General features: G+C 34.6%; 1 protein-coding gene and 1 non-coding gene across 2 annotated transcripts in view; one reads left to right on the forward strand and one right to left on the reverse strand.

Moving 5' to 3' along the window:
• IQCM (IQ motif containing M) overlaps positions 1 to 24576 on the forward strand; it is a 414386-nt gene that overhangs the window by 328371 nt on the left and 61439 nt on the right. The window contains 1 exon segment of the mRNA XM_032246433.1: positions 12687 to 12848. Coding sequence (XP_032102324.1) covers positions 12687 to 12848 — 162 coding nt within the window.
• Positions 6410 to 6516, reverse strand: LOC116529079. The gene has a single exon (XR_004259371.1). It is a non-coding gene; the product is annotated as a U6 spliceosomal RNA (small nuclear RNA).

A 24576-nucleotide genomic window follows, 5' to 3' on the forward strand; every position in this document is an offset into this window, starting at 1 on the left:
CCTTCCTTCCTTCCTTCCTTCCTTCCTTCCTTCCTTCCTTCCTTCCTCTGTTCCCTCCCTCTCTCCCTCCCTCCTCTCTCTCTCCCATTTTACCATTGGCTTCTTGATTCTTTAGTTATTTTAATTCAATTTTATTGGCTCTATTTTAACAAAATGTAGTATTTCATTTGTTGTATTGCAAGAAGAGGTTGTAGGTGCTATATTTTCTGAGAATGTTTTTTGGTGTTTTTATATTTGGCTTCATATAAAACTTTTAATTACACAATTTTCTCAGAAGTTTATAGGTATTTTTCTTCTTATGTTGAATGTTGTTTTGGAACATCTAAAGCCAGCTGTTATTACCTGTTGGTAGTGATTTGGATTCCCAAAGGACATGTTTTATAACTTTAAGTTTATTAAGCTTGTCATGATCTTTATAATGTACAAACGTGACTAGTCGTTAATCAATCAAACACTAACCTAGATGTTGCTGCAAAAGGTATTTTGTAGATTCGATTGAAGTTCATGATCAATTGACTTTAAGTAAGGGAGATTATCCTAGATAATATGGGCAGACCTGAAACAATCAGTTGAAAGCACTTTAAAACAGAGCTGAGGCTTCCCTGAAGAAATTCTGCCTTTGAATAGTAACTTCAGCCATGCAAAAGAATTTCAACTTGCTTTTTCTGGTGGCCTGTTTCTCTCTCTCTCTCTCTCTCTCTCTCTCTCTCTCTGTGTGTGTTGAGATATAGTCTAATAATTCTTCCTCTATATCAATTAAACACTGACCGATACAGATTATTTTAAAATGTAAAATTGAGCAGTTTGTGGAGGTTAGAATATTAAGGAGCCTTACAGAAAAAGTCTGTATTTCCATGAACAGACCATTAGTAGAACTATGGATGTCAAAGACTCTGCTCATAAGGACTCAGAAAGAAGTCCGGAGCATCGTAGGGAAACTTAAATTACCTTAGAGAATATCTAATTATAAACAGACTGTTAGTAGAAATATGGATATTAAAGCTGCTACAATGAGAGCCCAGGAGGAAATGAGAAGCATGCCGTTGGTTACTGGAAGAGAAGAGATTCTTATTATACAGTGTCAGAAAGCTTAAATTAGTAGAATAATATCCTATAGTTACATAGGAAGAGAATTTTCAAGGTTTGACCTTGGACATTCAGTTGAGAAAATTTTTAAGCAGAATTGACTGTGCAGCCTGGTTTCTTTTTGTTGCTTATAGTAAAATGCCAGGGAAAATTGCATTTGAAAGAAGTACTATTGCACAACAAAGAACCAGGGCTACATGATCTGGGAAATTTTCAACCCACCCAGATTGTGAAAAATGCTAAAATGGAGATTCACTCTCAAGAAAGCATACTCTAGAGGGACAGCTGAGATTATAGCTGGACAAACTTTAGCTGATACCTCAGAAAGATCAAAAAGATAATTTAATCACACAAAGGCTCTTTGAAAAGAAGAAATGTGTGACTCACAGGTCTCATTAGTTATCTACGCAGAAGCTTGAAATGAGGATAGCTTTCTTAGTTTGTTTTGTGCTGCTATAACAGAATACCTGAGACTGAGTAATTTATAATGAACAGAAATGTATTTTCTCGCAATTATGGAGGCTAGAAAGTCCAAGATCAAGGTGCTAGCAACTAGTGATGACCTTCTCACTGTATCATTACATGGTAGAAAGCAGAAGTGCAAAGGGACAAAAAGGGGCTGAACTTAGGGCATTAATCACTTCCCAAAATGTGTCAACACTGCCACAATGGCAACTAAATTTCAAGCTGAATTTTGGAGAAAGCAAACATTCTAATCGTAGCAATGGGATTATACAGGAAAGATTTGTGGGCAAGTCTCCTGTCTAATGAGGTGAATTCCCATGATACACATGAGATCTCAGAATTTCTGAGAATTTTAAATCAGTAGAACACTGCCAGCTTGGACCAAAAGGGACAGAAACAGAATTAAGTAGAAGAAGTCTACTGGACTCCCAAAAGTGCACAGGCAGGAAATAGACTGTTAAAATGACTCAGCTGCTAACCCATGCTACTTTTCATTAAAAAAAAAAAAAAAGGATGACTTAGAGGGCAGAGCTGAAAACCATAGAGGATTATTCTTACCTTATAAATGTTCTTAAGTTTGCCCAGCTGGGTTTTGAAACGGCTTGGGATCAGAGACCCTTTTTCTTTTTCTTTTATCCCATTTTGAATGAGAATTGCTTATTCCTGTCTCATCAAGGTATTTTGTGAGCAGATAACTTATTCTTGAGTTTCACAGGTCCATAAATGGAGGGGAATTATGTATCCAGGGCTTCACCCATACCAAATTTAGATGTGTCCACTCTAGACAGTCTCTCTTATTTAGGTGTTATTTTTATTTTTTCTGTTATATGTTATTTAAAGTTATTGGAAGTTGTAGGAATTTTCATGTTTCAGTAAAGATGCAGTTCTATTTATATTTTTGGTTGATTAAAACATACTTTTTCTTGGTATGGGAGAGGAAAAGAGAAAAACTTTGACATTATTGTGTCTTTTTTAACTAGGAAAATAATTACCTATTAATGCATATAAATAAATTGGGGCCAGAAAATTGTACGTTTGTTAAGTAAGTAAATTCTTCCATTTATAAATTGGTTTGTGTCTAATCATGTTTCGGAAAAAAATTTAAAGTTACCTTAACATTAGTGTAATCAATAAACAAACCTCAAATTATAGGCATCTTTAACATTATTAAGAAATATAAATAAGTCTGGATAGTGAAGTCTAAAAAGTTAAAGAGTGGCTCAATTCTGAAAGACAGCACTTATTTTTAAAAATTAATACACAAATTTTAAATAACCATTTATTTGAATTCAGTTCGAATAATCCATCAGGAAATTTCTCATTTGTTTGGAATTCAATTTTACTGAAATAACATGGTACTACTTTTGCCTCTTGAATATAGAAAGAGACCTAAGCACAAGAAAAGGGTAATATATATATATATATATATATATATTTTTTTTTTTTTTTCATGCCAGGGCTAATGTAATTGTTGAGCAAAGGCATAAAGCTAAGCTCGTTATAGTCAACTGCCAATTATTGCAATTTTTGTTAGGGATTTAAATAGTATGGGAAAATAGTACTTAAAATATTTAACTGTGTAATTAACTGCAATGTTTAGCTCAAAATACATTTAAAATTGATATTAGTAATGAATAGCTTAAAAATTCATTGGATTGCCCTCTGCCCCTTAAGGATGTAGAAAAATGACCAAAACGATGTGATTTGTCTCAAGAAAAACAAAAGGACTAGGTAATTCAAATCTAATTTATCAATTAAGAATAGCTACACTTGCTGAGTGCCAATGGCTCACGCCTGTAATCCCAGCACTTTGGGAGTGTGAGGCAGGCGGATCACCTGAGGTCAGGAGTTCGAGGCCAGCCTGACCAACATGGAGAAATCCTGTCTCTTCTAAAACCAAAAAAAAGAAATACAAAAAAAGTTAGGCTGGCATGTTGCCTTATGCCTGTAATCCCAGCTACTTTGGAGACCAAGACAGGAGAATTGCTTGAACATGAGAGAAGGGGTTTCAGTGAGCAGAGATTGCGCCACTGCACTCTAACCTGGGCAACAAGAGTGAAACTCTGTCTCAGAAAAAACAAAAACAAACAAACAAACAAACAAAAAAGAATAGCGACACTTAATTGGAAACTCATACATCTGACCTTATAATAAAATTTCTTTATTAAAAGAATCTTCCCAACACAGTGAGAAGAAATATCTTGTGGATTGTGTATGCTGAGCCCAATAAAAGCTGCCACTATGCTCTTACATTTTAAGATTTTTTGTGTGTTATTATATTACTCTCACAAATGTAACTAAGGTGGGAGGAGCATTTATCTTTACTCCTCTGTCTTTAGTCAGAGCAAAGCCACATTAATAGATTTAACCTACCCATCTTGAGACTCAGAGATAAAAATATTTATTTTTTTTAAATAGAGTACTTAAAATTAATCACTTTAATCATTTTTGAGATAATGTATTACTTCCAGTACGCACTTATACACACATACACACTCACATACTTACACACACATGCTTTTAGAAGAAAGAAAATGACCTTCCTAAGAAATCCTTATAATACTATTGGAATTATTAACTACAAGTATTTTAGTGTTTTGGGCAGCTATATAATTTATTCTATATAGTGATGTGATCTGTGTTACTGGCAAAAGCCCATAAAGACAGGAAAAGGAAAATATCTTTTAGCTTTCTATACTGAATACTTGAAAAGATATTTAATTTATTAGGCAAACAAGCAAAAACTAAATAAGTAAATACAGAATGAAAAGAATGTTAAAATGTTAGCGTATTTCTTTATGAACTCTTTATTCCACTGAAGAAGTGAACCTTTTGAACTAGCTGTAGTTTTCTTTATTGAACAATCAAATAGCTGTGATTTCCTAATTTTCTACTTTAATATTTTCATTGCATTTATAAATGTATGTATCAACAGCACAATTTTCAACATTTAACCTTTAAATATATAGTGAAGAATATTCTGGCAAAATTTATAATATGTGCCTGATTTCATGACCTGAAAGGGTTTAAAGGAAGTAATATTTGCTATAATTTAACATTTTAAAATAATTTATATCCTCATTTTATGTTATTATTTACTCTTAGTAAAGGGTTAAAGAACATTTTCATTCTTGTCTTAATTAACTAATGTTGGTATTTAATTGTAACATGAGATCCGTGGTCCTAGCATTTATTTTTACAGATCATATTATTAATTGGCATATAATTTAACTGCCTTCTTAGCTATTTTGCCCCTTGGTTTTGAAGGTTAATGTTTTCCTTTATCAGCGATCTTTAAGACCTTATATTTCAGCTTAAAAGAAACTAAATGGAAGAAAGTTTCATTAATTTAATAATGGGGCTGCTTTAGATTCACTTTTCCTCAAGAAGTACATAATTTTTTATATTGATAAATTGGTATCCTCCATTTTAAATATTACTAACAAACAGAAATAAGCTTAGATAAAAATGGCATGACAAAAAAGTATGACATTCACTTATTTCAAATAAAAGAAAATGAATGCAACATGAAGTGCTTTGACTGAATGCTGACAAGGTATTAAAAGTATAGCATTTAGAAATTGGTTATTTACAGTGGGTTATGGGTTATTTGTCCCCCAGTTCAAACTCACGTATGAAAACTGCTCACTAAAACCTCACGGTATTGGCTAGTAGCCCATGAGGAATGCATTAGCAAGTTAATAAATAACATTCATTATTCATTAAATATTATTTGTTAAATTGCTAATTCATTGTGGATGCATAATATTCACAATGAAAGAAAACATCCACTACCTATTGCCATTGTTTTTAGCCTGTGATCTTTATATTAGTATGAAAACTATAAAATACGGTTTTTTTAAACCTTGCAGATAAATTTAATTACCTAATAGTACAAGTACAGGGTAAAGATAAAGGATTTGGCTATTTCTATCTGTACTTATAAATGCTTTTTAAAAATTGACTTTGAGTAACTAGGCCTATCATTTTGGTTTAATAACTCAAGGTCACTAGTAAAGCTTTGTTAGCCACCCAAGCCTTCCTGGTATAAATTAGGACTGGTCCTGACCTTAATAGTTTATACATTTGCCCATTTTTAATGGCAATTAAAAATGTGTCTGCGCTGGCATTTGTGTGAAGGGGCAGGCACATTAGAAAGAACTTGAAACTTTAAAATATTCTAGAAATTTAATTTAATTCTCATGGTTCAATGTAAATTATTTTTCTGCCACCTGAGATGTTCTTGCCCATGCATTTTTAGTGTGAAAATATCCTTCAGTAATACATACAAAAAGAGGAACAATTGTGACAATAGATGCTCTTTCTTATTAGGCTCACTTAGTAGAATGTAAAGCTGTCTGCCATCTTTATATCAATTTTCTAATATTTATTTATTTATTTTTAAAATCACTGTGATTCTTGAAGTAAACCTTGGAGTCACTGCCTTAAATACTCCTTTTCGGAATCTGCAGGAGGGAGGCAAGAAGCTCTCAGTAACACAGTACATTGTGTAGGAAAGGAAGGGAAGGGCAACTTTGAGCTCTCTGAAAACTCCTCATCCACCCTGCATATTAAGCATAATGAACCTCAGTTATCTGAGAGGCAAGGGAAAACTAGAGGCGGTGTAGGGTTCATACTCTGGGATTTTATATGAGCCATTATTCTTGGCAAACTGAGAGTGCCATCATTAGGGGTTTTGACCTGAGGGCTCTTCAATAGCTGCTACAAAATAATTTTTTTTCTTTCTTTGAGATGGAGTCTTGCTGTTGTTGCCCTGGTTGGAGTGCAGTGGTAGGATCTCGGCTCACTGCAACTTCCGCCTCCCAGGTTCCAGCAATTCTCCTGCCTCAGCCTCCTGAAAAATATGGAACTCTTCACAAATTTGCATGTCATCCTTGTGCAGGGACCGTGCTAATCTTCTCTGTATCTTTCTAGTTTTAATACATGTGCTGCCGAAGTGAGCACTACAAACTAAATTTTTATGAGAAAGACCAACGTCAGTAAACTTCCAGGAAAGAGCTGTAAGCTGCTCTCAGAGGGCTAACCAGCAGGCAACACTTTACAGGGACAGCTGCAGAAGGATTTTAAGAGATTGGAAGGGCGATAGCAAAGGGCGAGACCACCAGTTTACTTGCAACCATTGAAGTGCTAACAGTATTCTGATACCAGCAACCACTTGTTAAAACAGTATGGCATTTTGGTTTAAAAGACAGGCTTTGAAGCTAGACAGAATATGGAATAAATTCTGGTTTCACCACTTACCAACTGGGAGGCCATGAAAATGCCCTGGAACCTCCCTATGGTTAAGTATCTTGAGCTGTGATGTATGATAATATTGACCTCATAGGATTGTCATCAAATTAAATGTATTCTGATTTTAGAATTAATTTAGCAAATGTGTATAACCTACTTTGCACACCTGTTGTATACTAAGCTCTCAATAAATACTGACAACTATGTTTTATCCATTTGTTAATATTAAAAACTTCAGAATTTTGCATATGTGGCCTGGTGAAGTAGGGATAAAGAAGAGCTCTTATTCTTTTGAGTTCCAAAAGTAGTGTATTGCTACATCTAAATCCCATATGGCAATATTGACTTAGTGTATCTAAAAAGAAGTAGTCCATAAACAGTAAAAATTATTAATATCAGAAACAAATTAAATTCCTGCTTTTATCTTGGGATGACATGTGTAATGAAATATGAAGAAGAGAGTTTTACAGCTATATGCCTTTTAAAATAAAAAAAAATGTTTATTTGTAGTTAACTTCGCAATTATGAAAGAAGGTACAATCATTTAAAAAAATCATGATGCCTTGTTTGTGTAAGTTCCAAGGCTCCATTGACACTACCAACTGAAAAATGGGGCATTAGCAAGACTCTGAGCTACAAATCTTCAATGCGCGTCTAATGTTACATTTATCATTATCTTTGCAAATTCAATACTCCATTGACTTCATGTGTTTCTATTTGTCTTCAGTCAGGATAAGTTAGTGGGAGAAAGTGGCAGTTTTATATTCACCACTACTTACATTTTAGTGTAGGCATTTTATTCTACCAGAAATTGAAGCATACAAAAAATAGAGATAGGTAATTGTAACACAGTGGTAAGTATTTGTGTATCTAAACATAGAAAAGGTACAGTAAAAATACAGTATCCAAAACAAAACATGATACACCTATATAGGGCACTTAACATGAATGGAGCTTGCAGGACTGAAATTTGCTTTGGATGAGTCAGTGAGTAAAGGGTGAATGATTGTGAAAGCCCAGGACATGACTGTCCACAACTGTAGACTTTATAAACACTGAACACTTAGGTGATACTAAATTTATAACAAAAATGTTTTCTTTCTTCAATAAAAAATTAACCTTAGCTTACTATATTTTACTTTATAAACTTTTAAATTTATTTGTAACCTTTTGACATTTTGTAGTAACACTTAGCTGAAAATACAAATACATTGTATAACTGTACAAAAATACCTCATATGTTTGCATCCTTATTCTGTAAGACTTTTCTATTTTAGAATTTGTTTATATTTTTAATTTTTTTAACTTTTTGTTAAAAATAAAGATACAAACACACACATTAGCCTTGGCCTACACAGGATCGTCAATATCACTGTCTTCCTCCTCCACATCTTGTCCCACTGCAAAATCTTTAGGGCCAATAGCAGCATGAAGCCGCCATCTTCTATGATAACAATGCTTTCTTCTGGACTAGCTCCTCAAGGACATGACTGAGGCTGTTTTACAGTTGTTTTTTAATAAGCAGAAGAAGTACACTGTAACATAATGTTAAAAATTATAGTATAGTAAATACAGAAACCAGTAATAGCCATTTATTATTATGTATTATGTACTATAAATAGTTGCATGTTCTATACATTAACTGGCAGTAACATTGTTTACACCAGCATCATCATAAACACGTGAGTAATTCATTGTGCTACAATGCTACCACAGCCAGGATTTTGCTAGGCATTTTAGCTCCATTTTATATTTGGTCCATCATTGACTGAAATGTTGTTATACATCACATGACTGTATTTTTTTTTTCTTATTCCCACACACCTTCTCCCAAATCCCTTCCATGTTTTTGCAGAGCCAGCTCTCTTTTTTTTTTTAAGAGAGAAAGAAAGAAAGAGAAAGAATAAAAAAAAGAAAAGAAAAAGAAAAAAGAATGAAGGAGAGGAAGAAAGAGGAAGAGGAAGAGGGAGAGAGAACAGGGGTGTTGCTTTATTGCCCGGGGTAGAATGCAGTCTAAAAATGGGTATGCCTTAATTGTGTTTAATAATAGAGGCATAAAAAAAATGAGGAAAGAAAATAATTAACAAGCAGCCAACCAATATTTCATTTAAATCTATAAATAGGTGTGATATGGTACTGATAAGAGTGTATATTTTGTGTATTTAAAGTGGAGAGTTCTATAAATGTTAATTAAGTCTACTTGTTCTGGATTTGAGTTCAAGTCCTGGATATCGATGTTAACTTTCTGTCTCAGTGATCTGTCTAATATTGATGTTGAAGTCTCCCACTATTATTATGTGGGAGTCCAAGTCTCTTGATAAGTCTTATATATCTGGGTATTCCTGAATTGGGTGCATATATATCTAGGATATTTAGCTCTTCTTGTTACATTGATCGTTCTATTGTGTAATATCCTTCTTTGCTTCTTTTGATCTTTGTTGCTTTAACGTCTATTTTATCAGCAAAAATTGCAACTCCTGCTTTCTATTTATTTATTTATTTTTGCTCTCCATTTGGTTGGTAAATTTTTCTCCATCCCTTTGTTTTGAATCTTTGTGTATCCTTGCATGTGAGATGGATCTGGATGTAGCATATCAATGGGTCTTGGCTTTTTTTGCCTGTCTGTGTCTTTGGATTGGGGGATTTAGTCGATTTAAATTTAGAATTAATAACAATATATGTGAGTTTGATACTGCCAACTAATGTTAGCTGGCTGTTTTGCCCATTAGTTGATGCAAGTTTTTAATTATATTGATGTTCTTTATTTTTTGGTATTTTTTAGAAAGGCTGATACTGGTTGTTCCTTTCTATTTGTAGTGGTTCTTTCAGAAGCTCTTGTAAAGCAGGCCTGGTGGTGATGAAATCTCTGAGTGCTTGCTTGTTCACAAAAGATTTTATTTTTCCTTCGCTTATGAAGCTTAGTTTGGCTGGATGTAAAATTCTGGGTTGAAAGTTCTTTTCTTTAAGGATGTTGAATATTGGCCCCCACTCTCTTCTGTCTTGTAGGGTTTCTGCTAAGAGATCTGCTGTGAGTCTGATAGGCTTCCCTTTATGGGTAACCTGACCTTTCTCTCTGGCTGCCCTCAGTATTTTCTCTTTCATTTCAACCCTGGTGAATCTGGCGATTATGTGCCTTGAGGTTGTTCTTCTTGAGGAATATCTTTGTGGTGTTCTCGGTATTACCTGGAGTTGAATATTATCCTGCCTTGCTAGGTTGGAAAAGTTTTCCTGAATAATATCCTGAAGCGTATTTTCCAGCTTGATTGATTCTCTTTGTCACATTCAGGTACACCTATCAAACGTAGATTAGGTCTTTTCACATAATCCCATATTTCTTGGAGACTTTGCTCGTTCTGTTTTATCCTTTTTTCTCTAATCTTGTCTTTTTGTTTTATTTCATTAAGTTGGTCTTTGACCTCTGATATCTCTTGTTCTGCTTGATCAATTCGGCTGTTGAAACTTGTGCATACTTCGCGAAGTTCTCGTGTTGTGTTTTTCAACTCCATTAATTCACTTATATTCCTCTCTAAATTGTGTGTTATTGTTAACATTTCGTCAAACCTTTTTTCAAAGTTCTCAGTTTCTTTGCATTGGGTTAGAACAAGTTCTTTTAATTCCCAGAAGTTTCTTATCATCCACTTTTTAAAGCCTGCTTCTGCTAATGGAACACAGTCTTTCTCCATCAGGCCTTGTTCTGTTGCTGATGAGGAACTGTGATCCCCTGTAGAGGGAGAAACGTTCTGATTTTGGGTATTCTCAGCCTTTTTAGGCTGGTTTCTTCCCTTCGTTATAAATCTATCCATCTGTGGTCTTTATAATTACCGTCTTTATAGCTGGGTTTCTGAATGGACGTCCGTTGATTCCCGGCGCTAAAATCTGAGCAACCCACTGCGCCGGCCAAAACAGTGGCTTTAAGATTGATGGTGCTTTTCTGACTCTGCACAGAGAACCGCCACACCAAGGCAGCGGCAAAACCGCCTCGCTGGCCACAAGAGTCGCGCTGGCGACCTGTGGGGCCCCTCCGCTGGAAATCTGGTGCGTGAGCAACAAAAATTGATCTGAAAGTGTGGCGTCCTCTCGTTCTCTGCGCTGTCAGTGGGAGCTGCAATCCTGAGCTGCTAGTGATCAGCCATCTTGGATCTCTCTCCACATGACTGTATTTCAAAGCCCATTAAGAATGAGAACCCAGATTTGTCTATATCAGTTAGGGTCCACTTAGCAGATAGAAACTCATAGTAATTTAAGCAGGAAAAGTCTAATATAGTGGTTATTAACTATGACAGAGATTGGAGGAACTGTGATTGTCTACTAAGGGGTAAAAGAACTCTAATAATTGACAAGAGAAGATATGGGGACACCTTCGTCTGAGGTAGAGCATCTAAGGAAAGAACAAATTTTTACAAAGGCCACCCATGGGGATTCATGAATGGTGGAGTACAGTGAGCTTGCATACTAGTAGCATTCATAGAAAAGCCATTCTGTGGGTCTTGGAAAAATTGTCTGTAGGGAGATGTCACGTTGTGGAGCTCAATGGGAAGCCATTCATAGGAAGGTGCTGCGCTGGCGGAACTCTCTAGGAAGCACACAGTGGTGGGAGAATAGTGCCCTCTGAGATGTCAGAGAAATTGCAGGAGCCTGCTGAGAGGCCCACCAGATCCAGAAAGAACACATTCATCCTCTAGTTCTCTCCATTGCCCTCTTTGCTTTATACTTAAAATCATGGCATATTACAAGGAAGAAGTGTTCTAGTCTCAGAAGCAGGACAATGAAGGATGGATTTGGATTTGTGAGGCAATACATGGATACCTGGCACACTGCTAGCTATGAAATCATGTCATATGGCCTTACATTCATTTTACCAGAAAGTATTACATGTAATAAAAAAAAAGGAAACTAAGAGGAAAGAAATAAATATATGTAATGGGGTTATAAGTAGAGATTTACATTAGTGTCTCTTCTTTAAAATGTTTGTAGGCAGAATCACTTTAAATCCTCAGGAGACTGTTTTGTTGAATTTTAGGACCCCTACTTATCAATCAAAAACTAGAATTACAAACTGGAGGCCCAGTGGGTATACCAGAGATTTTTCACTCTGCAATTTAAATTATTGTTTAATTGCAGTTTTCTCAGCTTCTAGTTATTACAGGTCATGTTCAGTTGACAAAGATTCATTTGCAAATAAGAGCTTTCTTAGGTATCTGAAGCCTACTTGCATCATTTATAGACGGTGAGAATTAGGCAAGTTATTTAACTTCTCTGGGTCTCAGTTTCTACATGTAAAAGGAAATAATAATAGGACTTACCATATAGGTATGTTATGAAAATTAAATGTGTTAATATTTTAAAGCACTAGGAATAATCCTTTGCATATAATATGTGCTACACAAATGCCCAGATAAAAATAATTCAGTCACAGCAATATGCATTTTTATATTTTCTTAAAAACGATAGCCGAGGAATGTTACTTCTTTTAGTAGTTCCAACATATGGAGCTCTATATTTACTTCAACATTTTTGTCAGATTAATCTGATTCCATTATTTATATTAAAAGTAAGAATATATGGTTAAGTTATAGGATGTATAATGTGAATGCTGTTCATTGGTTATCTTAATTATTTTTTCACAGCTTTAACAATACTGCTTCCAGCTGATAGTGGTTTAAGAAGTTATTAGTAAAGCCCTTACTGTTTATTTTTGCTGGGAATTAACTGAACAATAAAGTTCAGTTGATAAAGTAACTTTGACTAAAACAAACATGTTTTCAGTGTGACCCTTAGTATCCAAATTGTTAAATCATTTTTAATTTGCATCCCTTAAAAGAAGCAAATATGACACTCTGTAAAATATTTAAAATTTTATATATTTTCTCTTTTCTTTATAGATGGCAAAGAAAAATATTCTGAACTAATCAAAAAGTCCAAAGCAATTGAAATGTTATTTACACTCTATCCTCCTGAAGGCGCGAACGTGCCTAACAGTACACGACTCAAGTCAACTTGGTTGAGACCCATAGTAAATGGGGAAGAAGGATATAGATACATAGGTAAGATATTGAACATTATTTTTTGTTGTAAAGAGGAAGTAATACCTTATAATTTAAATATATAACTATATTCATTACTTAGATGATGTGGGGTGATACGTAGATCCTATAGAATTGTTCTCTTCTTAGATGCTATGCCTGCAATTTAACAAGGGACTATTTTATGCTTTCATGCCTACACTGGAACAGGGGAACTACATTGTGCCTGTCTACTCACTGGCTGTTGAAAATTTGGATTGTTTTCACTTTTGCATTACTACAAGTAAAGCTGCTATGAACATTCATGTTCAGGACTGTGTTTAGATATGTGTTTGCATTTGTTTTGGCTAACCTGTTTTCCACATTGGTTATAAGGTTCCATATTACCCACCCACTGCAGAGATATGAGAGTTGCATTTGTTCCACAGCTGTATCAACACTTGGTACAATCAGTCTTTCTAATTTTCTCTTGAAGTTTTGAAACTTGCATTTGAAAACTTAAAGAGCATTGGCTGGGCGAGGGGAGGAGGGGCTCACGCCTGTAACCCCAGCACTTTGGGAGGCCGAGGTGGGCAGACCACCTGATTTTGGAGTTCTAGACCAGCCTGGCCAACATGCTGAAACCCCATCTCTACTAAAAGTACAAAAAATTAGCTGGGTGTGGTGGCAGGTGCCTGTAACTCCGGCTACTCAGGAGGCTGAGGAAGGAGAATCGTTTAAACCCAGGAGGTGAAGGTTACAGTGAGCTGAGATCGCACCACTGCATTCCAGCCTGGGCGACAAGAATGAGACTCTGTCTCAAAAAAACAATCAAAAAAAGGAAGTCACAAATTCAGTTTAATATCATTGGGCTGGTGTATACAAAGTCATATTTAAGTGCTTAGTTCTATAATAGCCTAGAGAAAGAATAGAGAAAGAAAAGGAAAGAAAATCATGAAAAAGCATATCTTAAGTTGAAAGCTTTGGGTTCAACAAGATGAATTAAGAACCTGACCGCTATTTATTTTCTCTGCGATTTTCCACCTGAAATTATCAGAAGGTGACCTATATTTATTTGTGTTTGTTGTTTAGAGCCTATTTGCTCTAAATAGAGCAAATTTTGTTGAGATAAAACAAATAAAAAGAAAATATACAAGTGGCATTAGGTTGTTACTTTTGAACTCTGATTTCCAAGCTTTTTGCTATGTATGTGTGTGTGTGGTGTTTTTTTTTTTTTTTTCTTTTTTCTTTGGGTTAAGTACTGGAGCCTTGAATCTTTTTGAATTACATTGTTGTTAAATTGACTGACAAGAGATTTGCAACATTTGCTTTGAAAAAGATTAGTCTATTACAGACGTGCTTCCTAAAACTGAGTAACTTCTTAACTATAAACATTTTAGGGAAGATAGCTCTGGGAATTTATTATGTGTTCCAATATTAATACTCTATAATGTAGGCACTCCTGTTTAGTGATTTCACTCTGTAAATTCAGAGATCTATCAACAGCAAGAACCAAGGAGTAAATAGAGTTACGAATGCTCCATAAATGGCATAGGTTGGTAACAAATTACCTAGTATTAGGACAATACATTCTCTAAAAATCCTGATATGTCCATATTTTTATATCCCGTATTTCTTAGAATAGTGGCTTGCTTGTAACTGGAATGCTGCATAAGTCATAATTTCAACTTGTTTAATAGGTGCAAAGAGTTTCTTCTACATTATTATTTTATAATCTTAGACCAAGTAAAAAACAAGTATTTAATTTTTTTCCAGAAATATATGGCTTGTCACACTTATTTTTGGAAAGGCTATTTTGGAAAGTTGACCTTTTAACATATCTTCGGTTGTCTTTCCTTATGCACTATCTGTCCTCAAGCTTCCCAACCCTCTGGCCTGCTACAAATATGCTGAACTTGTTTCCCTCCTTCATTAAGCTTTTGTGACTTTGGCAAATTTTTAACCTTGAAGCTGTGGATTATATTAGGGAGCATTGGCCCTATAATTCTTGAAATTCTAATGGAGATACTTTGAAGGGCTGGATTAGCTATTATCTTTCAAGAAAATCACTTAGGAAATACAAATGAATGATCAAATTACTTTCCCAAACCAATGGTCCATTTTAACTGAAATTGTATTATTGTATTACTGTCAAGTTTCTCATTAGTTCAGATGCTGGGTAATATCAACGCCCTGTAGCTCTACTACTTTTTCATATAATTTCTAGCACTTCATTTTACTTACCCCTGGACTACATGGTTATTTAAATTAATACTGGAGCCTGATTTCTTGGCCTAATCACTGTTGTTTCCCATATAAAAAGTACAAAGTATTTTTTAATGTCATTCAGTTTGTACAACTGCCTTTAGTCAAGACCTGATATACATTTGCTAAATTAGAATCTGTCCTAGCTTTAAAGATTCCAGCAATTAGGCAATCATACTTGACAGTCAAGGCGATTTTTGGTGATCTTTAAGAATTTTCTACTTTGCAACATAAGACTTTCTTTTCTTATATATCCTTTGTTGCAGTTGAAACATATTCACTAACGACAAAATAAAGGCTATGCATAGATTATTATGACTCTCTACTTTCTAAAATGGGCTATTTAATGTATTCTTCAGAATCCCTCCTGCTAATCCTTGATCCTTTTTGGCACTTCTCTCTGAACGTTTTTCCAATTTTCTCATTTCTTTCAAGGGAAGAAGCTCAGAATAAGACATGATAATCCAATACATGTTTGATTTACTGTGAATATAATCCTAGCTACTAACTAGTTCTGCTTATATTTTTGCACCTTTTAAAGACTTTTAAAAATACACATCCCAGCATTTACTTGGATTTCTACTCATATTTTTTAATCTAATTTTTGTCATATTTTCCTGTAACTATTTGATGTGTATATCATTTATTTTGCCTTCTTAAATTTGCTATCCTGACTTGTCCTGGTTTTCCTTTGCTTATTTAGAATATAGACATTTATTACTCTTGTCAAAACTGAGTTTAAGTTTGAACCCATTCTTTCAGGTGTTCTTTGAGGATTAATTACTGTAAAAAACTTATATTCTCATTTGAAAGGAGTTCTATATATTTTATATCATTTATATATGCACAAATATAGGAAATGGCCTATTCTAATTTGGATAAGTTTAAATGCACTATGTTTAAGTCAATGTCATGCTTTGCATATCTGCTTGCTTGAAGTGACACATATAGTCACTGCAAAATCTATTTTATATCAAATAGGACTCAAAAAGTTGTTTGGGTACATGCCCATTCATCCCTTATTGTATTCACTATCCACAGCCATCAGTCTCCAGTGTCATGTTTTCTAATGTCCTTTTGATTATCTTTGGTAGTGGCAAATGGATGTGAATGTGTTTTCACGGTAATTGTAATTGTTGATGGGAGAAACGTTTTATGTTTACATGGTTGAGTTGGTTCAAACTTTCAACATTTGCTATACTTACATGAATCATCCAAGAGTAAGATAAAAACAATTGCTATATTGTATCTGGCTAAAGTTTTTGAATATGTTCAAGTTACAAATAAATGTATTAGGGTGATGAATTAGATCTTCCTCATTTAATGAAATGATTGTGTTCTGTTGAGAAGCATTAAGTTTACCCTGCCCCCATGGCTCCTTTGTGGAGGATACCTTTTAGTTTGTAATTAGTGGTAGACAGGTAACAGCTGCCTACTTGGCATATTCTTGAATTATGTATTTATGTAGAACACCTGTGTTCTACATAATAGAATCACCAGTCAAAGGGCAAATAAATACGTGGCTGAATCTCTGGTCAGGGCCTTCAGTCCTGGAGAGCTGTTGGCCCCACGGGCTCTCAGATTGTTGGTCCCCAGGATAGATCCACTCTGTTGTTCTTTCTGGGTGTCTGCCTCTCAATACCTTCAGCCCGCCTGCGTGGGAGTCTCCCCGACTGAGCTAGTTCTCGGTAGCTAGTTCTAAGTGAATTCCATTTTTCCTTGGATTTCAATGATAAAATCAGAGATGTGTCTACTACCTCCCAAACCCAACTTCACCAAGCATGTTGGAAACATTTGAGTAAGAAGATACTAAGATGGCACCAAGTCTATTAGATAACAAAAAAGCTGGACATTTGCAACAATCTACCACTCAATACTGCTTAACTTTATGAGATGAAAATTGGAGGATTAATACTTTATAATGATTTCTGTGTCTATTTATTTAACAAGTATTAACTGAGTGTCTACTATATACTTGGCAATAAAGATTGAGAAATAACTTAGGCTTAATACCTGCCATAGAAGTGTTCACATTCTAGCAGATACAAAGCACTACCAGAGTTTTGGCTGAAGTAGGTGCAGTGAGCACTGTTATTCGTTCCTGGGTCAAACAGAATGCTTCCAAATGAGGAACTTCAAAAAAATCTAGGAAGAACATCTAGAAATTTTTTAAAAATGACACTAACAGTATCTGAAATAAGACCCTCAAATCTGAATTTACTATTTATTTAAATAAGGAGGAGTTATACTAGTTAAACATGGTCTCTGAGCAAAGCAGGCTGTTGATCTTATATAGGGTTTTTGAGAAGAGTGGTAGCCAGTCTCCAAAATGCCTGCAAGGATGTGGTTCTTGGTTCATGCTCTTGTGTATTTTCCCCTCATAGTGTATCTGTGTTACTAATAGAGTATAGCACTGGTAATGGTACTTCACTTCTGAGTCCAGATCATAAAAGAGAGTCTGGCTTCTTCCTTGCTCTCCCTTGGGTAAGTTGCACTGGAGAAAGCTAGCTGCCATGTCCTGAGGTCACTCCAACAGCCCTTACGAGAAGTGTATGTATTGATGAACTGAGACTTCCCTGTACCAATAAGGCACTGAGTTCCATGTGAGTAATACAATGTGGAAATGAAGCCTCCAGGCGAGTCAGTCCTTCACATGACCGCAGCTCTGGTGAGAGCTTGAAGGCAACCTCATCAGAGGCCCTGAGCCTGAACCATCTAGTAAAGCTACCCAGATTCCTAACTCTCAGAAATGGGGTAAGATGAATTTTGGTTGTTTTATGCTTCTGGTTTGGGGGTAATTTGTTATACAGCGGTAGATAACTAATATAGAAGGAATATAGGTAAATGATTAGCAGCTTTTAGCAGTGGGAGTAAAATGACACAGGATGCTAAGTGTGGTTACACAGGAAAGACTGAGTTGCTGATTGACTTTCAGAAATGTGTTACTAGAGAATAAGACTTTTGTTCAGTGGTTAACTCTGAAAAGCAGGAAGTCTCACTGACTGGTTGGCTTTCAGAAGTGTGTTTACTAAAATTAGCTGTCACTGATTGATAAAACAGGTTTAAAACTGATTCTGAGAGTTTCTTATCATCTTATCATTAAATATAATGGATTAATTAAGAACTCTTAGAATATTCTTAGGAGCGTTGGGAAATATTGCTCTCAAGAAACAGGGGCATAAGGAAAAACAATAGAGATTGCATGTTAGTTGATTTAATAGAAGCAATTAAGTGTAATGCCTAGGAAAAGAGAGTGAGTACATCTGGCCATACAAGATGTATACACAGAGAGATCTTGATGTAATATTTAATAGTTATAAAATAAATCTATATAATATTTTAAAACTGAAATCAATTATGACTTGAGTTTTTTGAGCAAGGGGTAAGCAAGGTTGAAAAGCTTCGCAGTTCCTTGTATCTACTATAATTGTTGTGATGGTTAATTTTATGTGTCAACTTGCCTGGGCTTAGGGATCTCCAGATGGCTGGCAACATTATTTCTGGGTGAGGGTGTTTCTAGATGAGTTTAGCATTTAAATCAGTAGGCTAGGTAAGAAGATTTCCCTCACTGATGCAGATGGTTATCATCCAGTCTGTTGAAGATTAAAATAGAAAAAAAAAAAGGTGGAGAGAGGGTAAGTTTCCTCTATGTACTTGAGCTAGGACATCCATATTCTCCTGCCTTGGACATCAGTGCTCCTGGTTCTTGGACTTTTGAACTTGAACCAGGACTTACACCATCAACCCCCAAGATCCTAGTACTCTGTGCTCAGACTGGGTCTTATAGGATTGGCTCCCCTAGTTCTCAGACCTTTGGGTTTGTACCATCAGCTTCTCTGGGCCACTAGGATGCAGATGGCAGACTGTGGGACTTCTTGGTACAGTATTTGCAATGGCATGCACTAGTCCTTCATAGTCAGTTTATTTATGTGTATCTATTGGATCTGTTCCTCTGGAAAACCCTGACAGATACGGTTGTTATGATGAAAAAAAATGTATAATCAATGTAAAGTTAATATTTATTTACTTCATGTTCTTATAAGACTGAGAGCTATACATTTTCTCATGTTATCTTCATAATCTATGTGATAGAAGCTGTATCAAACTCATTTTATAGAGGGAGATACTATTTCCTCGAGAGGCTAAGTAACTTGCTTGAAGTCGTGCAGCTATTGAATGGTACAACCAGGATTTCAGTTCAGGCATTCTAACCCTAGAGCAAACATTTCCACATTAAACTGCAAGAAATGTGCTTTGTTTTGATGGAGATGATACTGAATCATCAGGAAGCTATTAAATTATAATTAGTATATTATTTTAGAATGTAGTGAGTTGTGCACAATAATCATAAGAAAATAATGCATATGGATTTATTTATAAGGATGGTAATTACAGCATTGTAGTGAAAAGAAATGTCGAAATAATGCAAATGTCCAGCAACAGGGGAATAGCAAAGTAAATTATGACATAAACAAGACAGAATTCTATGTGACCATTATTATTATGTTATTGAATGTTTACTTATAGGGAAATATGAACAATAAATTTTAATAAAAAAAGATTACAAAGCAGTATATCATGTATAATATACTCACATAATTACATAAAATGAATTAAGAATATGCAAACTTTAATCTCTAGATTTTTTGAATACAGTGGGCTTTGTTTGCTGTTTTAATATAACTGAATTTTTAATTTTTCTACATATTCTACACATTTTGATGCACATTTATTTTTTAATATAATAAAATATTGAGTCTTAAAAATATTATTCTGAACTTCCATATGTTGTGCCATATTCCACAATTTAAAATTAAGCTGTTTTATCTACTTTTACATTGTTCTTTGTTGATAAATTCACATTTGTCTTATTTGTTTTGATTTTGCTGTTAAACTATAATAAAAAGAATATGTTTACATCAAAGTAAAATAAAGCCTTTCAGTGAAAAGGAGAAATAAGGCCATTTTAAAATAGCATATTTCAAAACTATTTAAAAATAGTTTTATATTTTAAAATATGTAAAATGTGTTTTATATATACAAAATACATAAAATGTGAAATATATAATTAATATTTATTTGGGAAATTTCTGATAGTTCTATAAGCTTTTGAGAAACATTTTGCTTAATTATCCTTACTCCCCACTGTAGTTCTCAGCCCATAGCAGGTATTTGTGCATAAACTATTTGATGTGTACATCAAGGATTACTAAAGCAGCAATGCTATGTTTTCATATTAAAGATAAATATATTTTTTATCATTTATATACTGAAATCACTTTATTTGCTCTCTCTGGGTTCCTTCAAAGATTGTTATAACATATGGCTGTAATATAGTATGACAGTTCTTTAGCATTTAAATTTTTTATTTAATAAATAAAATATAAATTTACCATTGGGAGGCAAAAATTCAAATTAAGATAAGAGCATTATTCAGTCACTCCACAAATATTTATCAAGTGTCTGTATTTAATACCCTATGATAGACATGAGGAGGATTCAAAGGTAAATAAAACATCTTTCCTCTCATGTGTTGATATAGACTGGTTAAAGGATACATATAAATAATTAACTACAATAAGTGATAAGTGATGTAAAACAAACACACAGTGAGTGCTCCATTGCTCTGCTAAGCAATATTGAGAGGAAAGGTAAAGAAAAGGCTTTGCAAGAGAGAGGAGCATGGAAGCTGCCAACGTCTTTGGAGAACAGTGAGGGTTTCTTTAACATTATTCAGTGCTCACAGAAAGAGTCCCCTCAACTGAGACTGATACTGTTTTGCTCTGTGTCCCCACCCAAATCTCACCTTTAATTGTAATCCCCATGTGTCGTGGGAGGAACCTGTTATCCCTACTTGTCCAGTGAGGGAGGCAATTGGCTCATACGGGCGGATTCTCCCATGCTGTACTCATGATAGCGAGTGAATTCTCATGAGATCTGATGGCTTTATAAGTGGTGATTCTCCCTGCTCTTTACTCTCCTGCTGCTTTGTAAAGAAGGTGCCTGCTTCCTCTTCCACCATTGTTGTAAGTTTCTTGAGGCCTCCCTAGCCATGTGGAACTGTGCGTCAATTAAACCTCTTTACTTTATAAATAACCCAGCTTCAAGGAAGTTCTTTATAGTAGTGTAAAAATGGACCAATACAGAGACATTCCAAGTTGGCATAACCAGCCCTTCTAAAATAATATAAAAATAGTATATTTGTTTACTATGAGTAAATACTACTTCATTATACAGTGATGAACTATAATGTCCTATGCATCAATATTTTTATACATGAATTTACTATAAAGTGGATGACAATACAAGCACTTACTCTCTAACATAAACACTTTTTATTATTTTGGCATAGTTTCCTCCAAGATTTTGTAAAACTATTTATAACCATAGAATATTTAAGCCTTAAAGGGGATGTTATTGAACCCAACTTCCTTTTGATGTTTATAGAGAGCCAGTTAGGAGGTAGAAGAATATTTGTATTAAGGATCTGAGGGCACAGACGCTAAGTGGCTTGTTCATGATCATGTCCTTAATTTTAACTGCTTTGATGATTCAAATTCAGGATCTCCTTAGGTCCATACTCCACCACCTTCATATGCACATGCATGCAGACACACAAACATGTGTGGGTACACTCTCCCAAACTTCCTGGATTTTTATGAAAAGTAATTTCTCTGGACAAAGAAAATATAACATTTTTCTATTTACTAGTCTTTATTTTTCTCTTTGCTTTCCTTAAAATAGGAAAAAGCTTAAAAATAGGCTGTTGTTTTTGCCCTTTGAATATTTTCTGAAGGAAAAACTGAAAGAAATACTCCTTGCTCCCACTATTGCTCTTTCTTGGGAGTGGAGGTGAGTCAAAGGCGTTGGACTAAGGCATCCTAGCCTTGCAAAATTTCTTGTTGCCTGTGGACAGGTTGAGTAACAACCTTTTTGGAAAGCTCTGTTCATGCATTTTTGGCCCCTCAAATCTTGCTTTGCATGCCTATTTTAAGCTTAATTCCTTTACTTTTCCAACTACACATATTAAGTAGTAGGAAATAGCACTTCATTGTGAAACCTCTCGTTAAAAAAAAAAAAAAAACTGATACTTATTAGATGTAAACGTTGCTTAAGCTGAAAATTATTTAATGTCCCTAGGGGAGAATGATGATGTTTCCCCCACCAAGTCTGCCACATAATGAGGTGAAAATGTTTTCACAATACTTTGGAATTTTTATAGTTGTCCTCTGAATTGTTTGACTGTCAGTTAAATTAGAACATTTGATAATTGTAGGGAGCTGATAAGACTTTCTATTAAAGGTATGTCATTATGTAAATCTCAGTTCAAATATAGTTTGCCAGAACGCTGTTTTGATTATATAATATTATAATAAATTAACCTGTTAAATAAGCATACCTGGAGGGCACAGAACATTTTAAATGTCTCATGTTAACATTAGATTAAACAAGCATGTAAATCTTGTACTAAAACCATAGTTATCTTGTTGTCTTTTCTCTTAAAAGTCTTTACAATTTGAAGCATAGATTTTTATAGAAATATAGATACTTCAGACTTAAAATCAACCTATGAATATAATTTATTTAGCTTTTACCATTTGCATATTGTGGGAAAATAGTGAATGATGAATACCAAAAAGTGTAGAGGCCGCCAGGTTTCATTTAGTATGCAAACACCTGGATACTAGAGCTATTTAATAAACATATTGACAGCTGCATGTATAAAATGCTTATAATTTTATAAAAAGTAATTTATCTTTGTGGCATGTTGCAAATAATAGATGTTAGCCATATTTATTTTATTTATGTATGGGAAAGGATCAGTGATCATGATTATCACATACCTGTTTTAATACATTCACATCACAGTTATATTCTCTTCATTTTTTTTTGGTGGTATGACTCCTTTATATTTCAGTGTAAGTTTGAAAATAAATGTTTCTATGTCAACTTATTGAAAGGAAAGTTTCAAATCATCTTCCATGTACATATTCATTCATTTAATTAATACTCTAAAGTACATACTGTGGTATTATGTACCAGGAATCTGTAGCAATGTAGAGACGAAAAGAATCATAGAGAAACTGGACATTGAATAGATTTCTATCTATCCAGTATACAGATGGCCTCCCAGAGTGTCTGAATTTAAAAAATATGCAAAGCATAAAATGTTTTGGCACTGTTGAACATTCATGCAGGTCAGAATTATGCATATTAACCTCCGTTTGAAAGTCTGTCTAATGGGCACCTACTATAGATTTTAATAGTAAAATTTAAAGGCAGAAGAGAAAAGTGGAAGAGATAAATGGGAGAAGAATTTTATAGCAGATGCGGGTGCCTTACTGAACATTGTCATAGGTATAGGCAAAATTCAAGAGAATGGTTTTTATCTTCAAAACATAGTTACTATATGATATTCAACCTATATATGTTATTAGTACTCGCTGTATAATAATAACCTGCTATCTGTGGTTTCAGTTTCTTGTTTTAAGTTTGAGGTTAATTGTAGTTTTTTTATAATTAGTTTTAATTTTTTTTAAGTTCTGGGGTACATGTACAGGATGTTCAGGTTTGTTACATAGGAAAATGTGTGCCATGGTGGTTTGCTGCCCCTATGAACCCATCATCTAGATATTAAACCCAGCATTATCTATTTTCCCCAAGGCTCTCTGTTGCCCCGCTGCACCCCCCAACAGACTCCAGTGTTGTTGTTTTGGTCCCTGTGTCCATGTGTTCTCATTGTTCAGATCCTACTTAAAAGTGAGAATATGTAGTATTTGGTTTTCTATTCCTGCATTAGTTTGCTGAGGATAATCCATGTTCCTGCAAAGGACATGATCTTGCTTCTTTGTATGGCTGCATAGTATTCCATGGTGTATACATACCACATTTTCTTTATCCAGTCTGTTATCGATGGGCATTTGGTTTGATTCCATGTCTCTGCTATTGTGAATAGTGCTGCAATGAACATACATGTGCATATGTCTTTATAATAGAATGATTTATATTCCTTTGAGTATATACCCAGTAATGAGATTGCTGAGTTAAATGGTATTTCTCATTCTAGATCTTTGAGGAATTGCCATATCATCTTCCACAATGGTTGAACTAATTTACATTCCCACCAACAGTGTAAAAACCTTACTATTTCTCCTTAACCTCACCAGCATCTGTTGATTCTTGACTTTTTAATAATTGCAGTTCTTACTGGCCTGAGATGGTATCTCATTGTGGTTTTGATTTGCATTTCTCTAAAGATCAGTGATGTTGAGCTTTTTTTCATATGTTTGTTGGCCACATCAGTGTCTTCTTTTGAGAAGTGTCTGTTCATGTGCTTTGCCCACTTTTTAATGGGGTTCTTTGTTTTCTTGTAAATTTGCTTAAATTGCTTGTAGATTCTGGATATTATCCGTTTGTCAGATGGGTAGATTGCAAAAGGTTTCTCCCATTCTGTAGGTTGCCTGTTCACTCTGATGATGGCTTCTTTTGCTGCACAGAAGCTCTT

Source organism: Sapajus apella, unplaced genomic scaffold, assembly GCF_009761245.1.
Source record: "Sapajus apella isolate SASKATOON/1434 unplaced genomic scaffold, GSC_monkey_1.0 scaffold61, whole genome shotgun sequence".
Classification (NCBI taxonomy): Eukaryota; Metazoa; Chordata; class Mammalia; order Primates; family Cebidae; genus Sapajus; species Sapajus apella.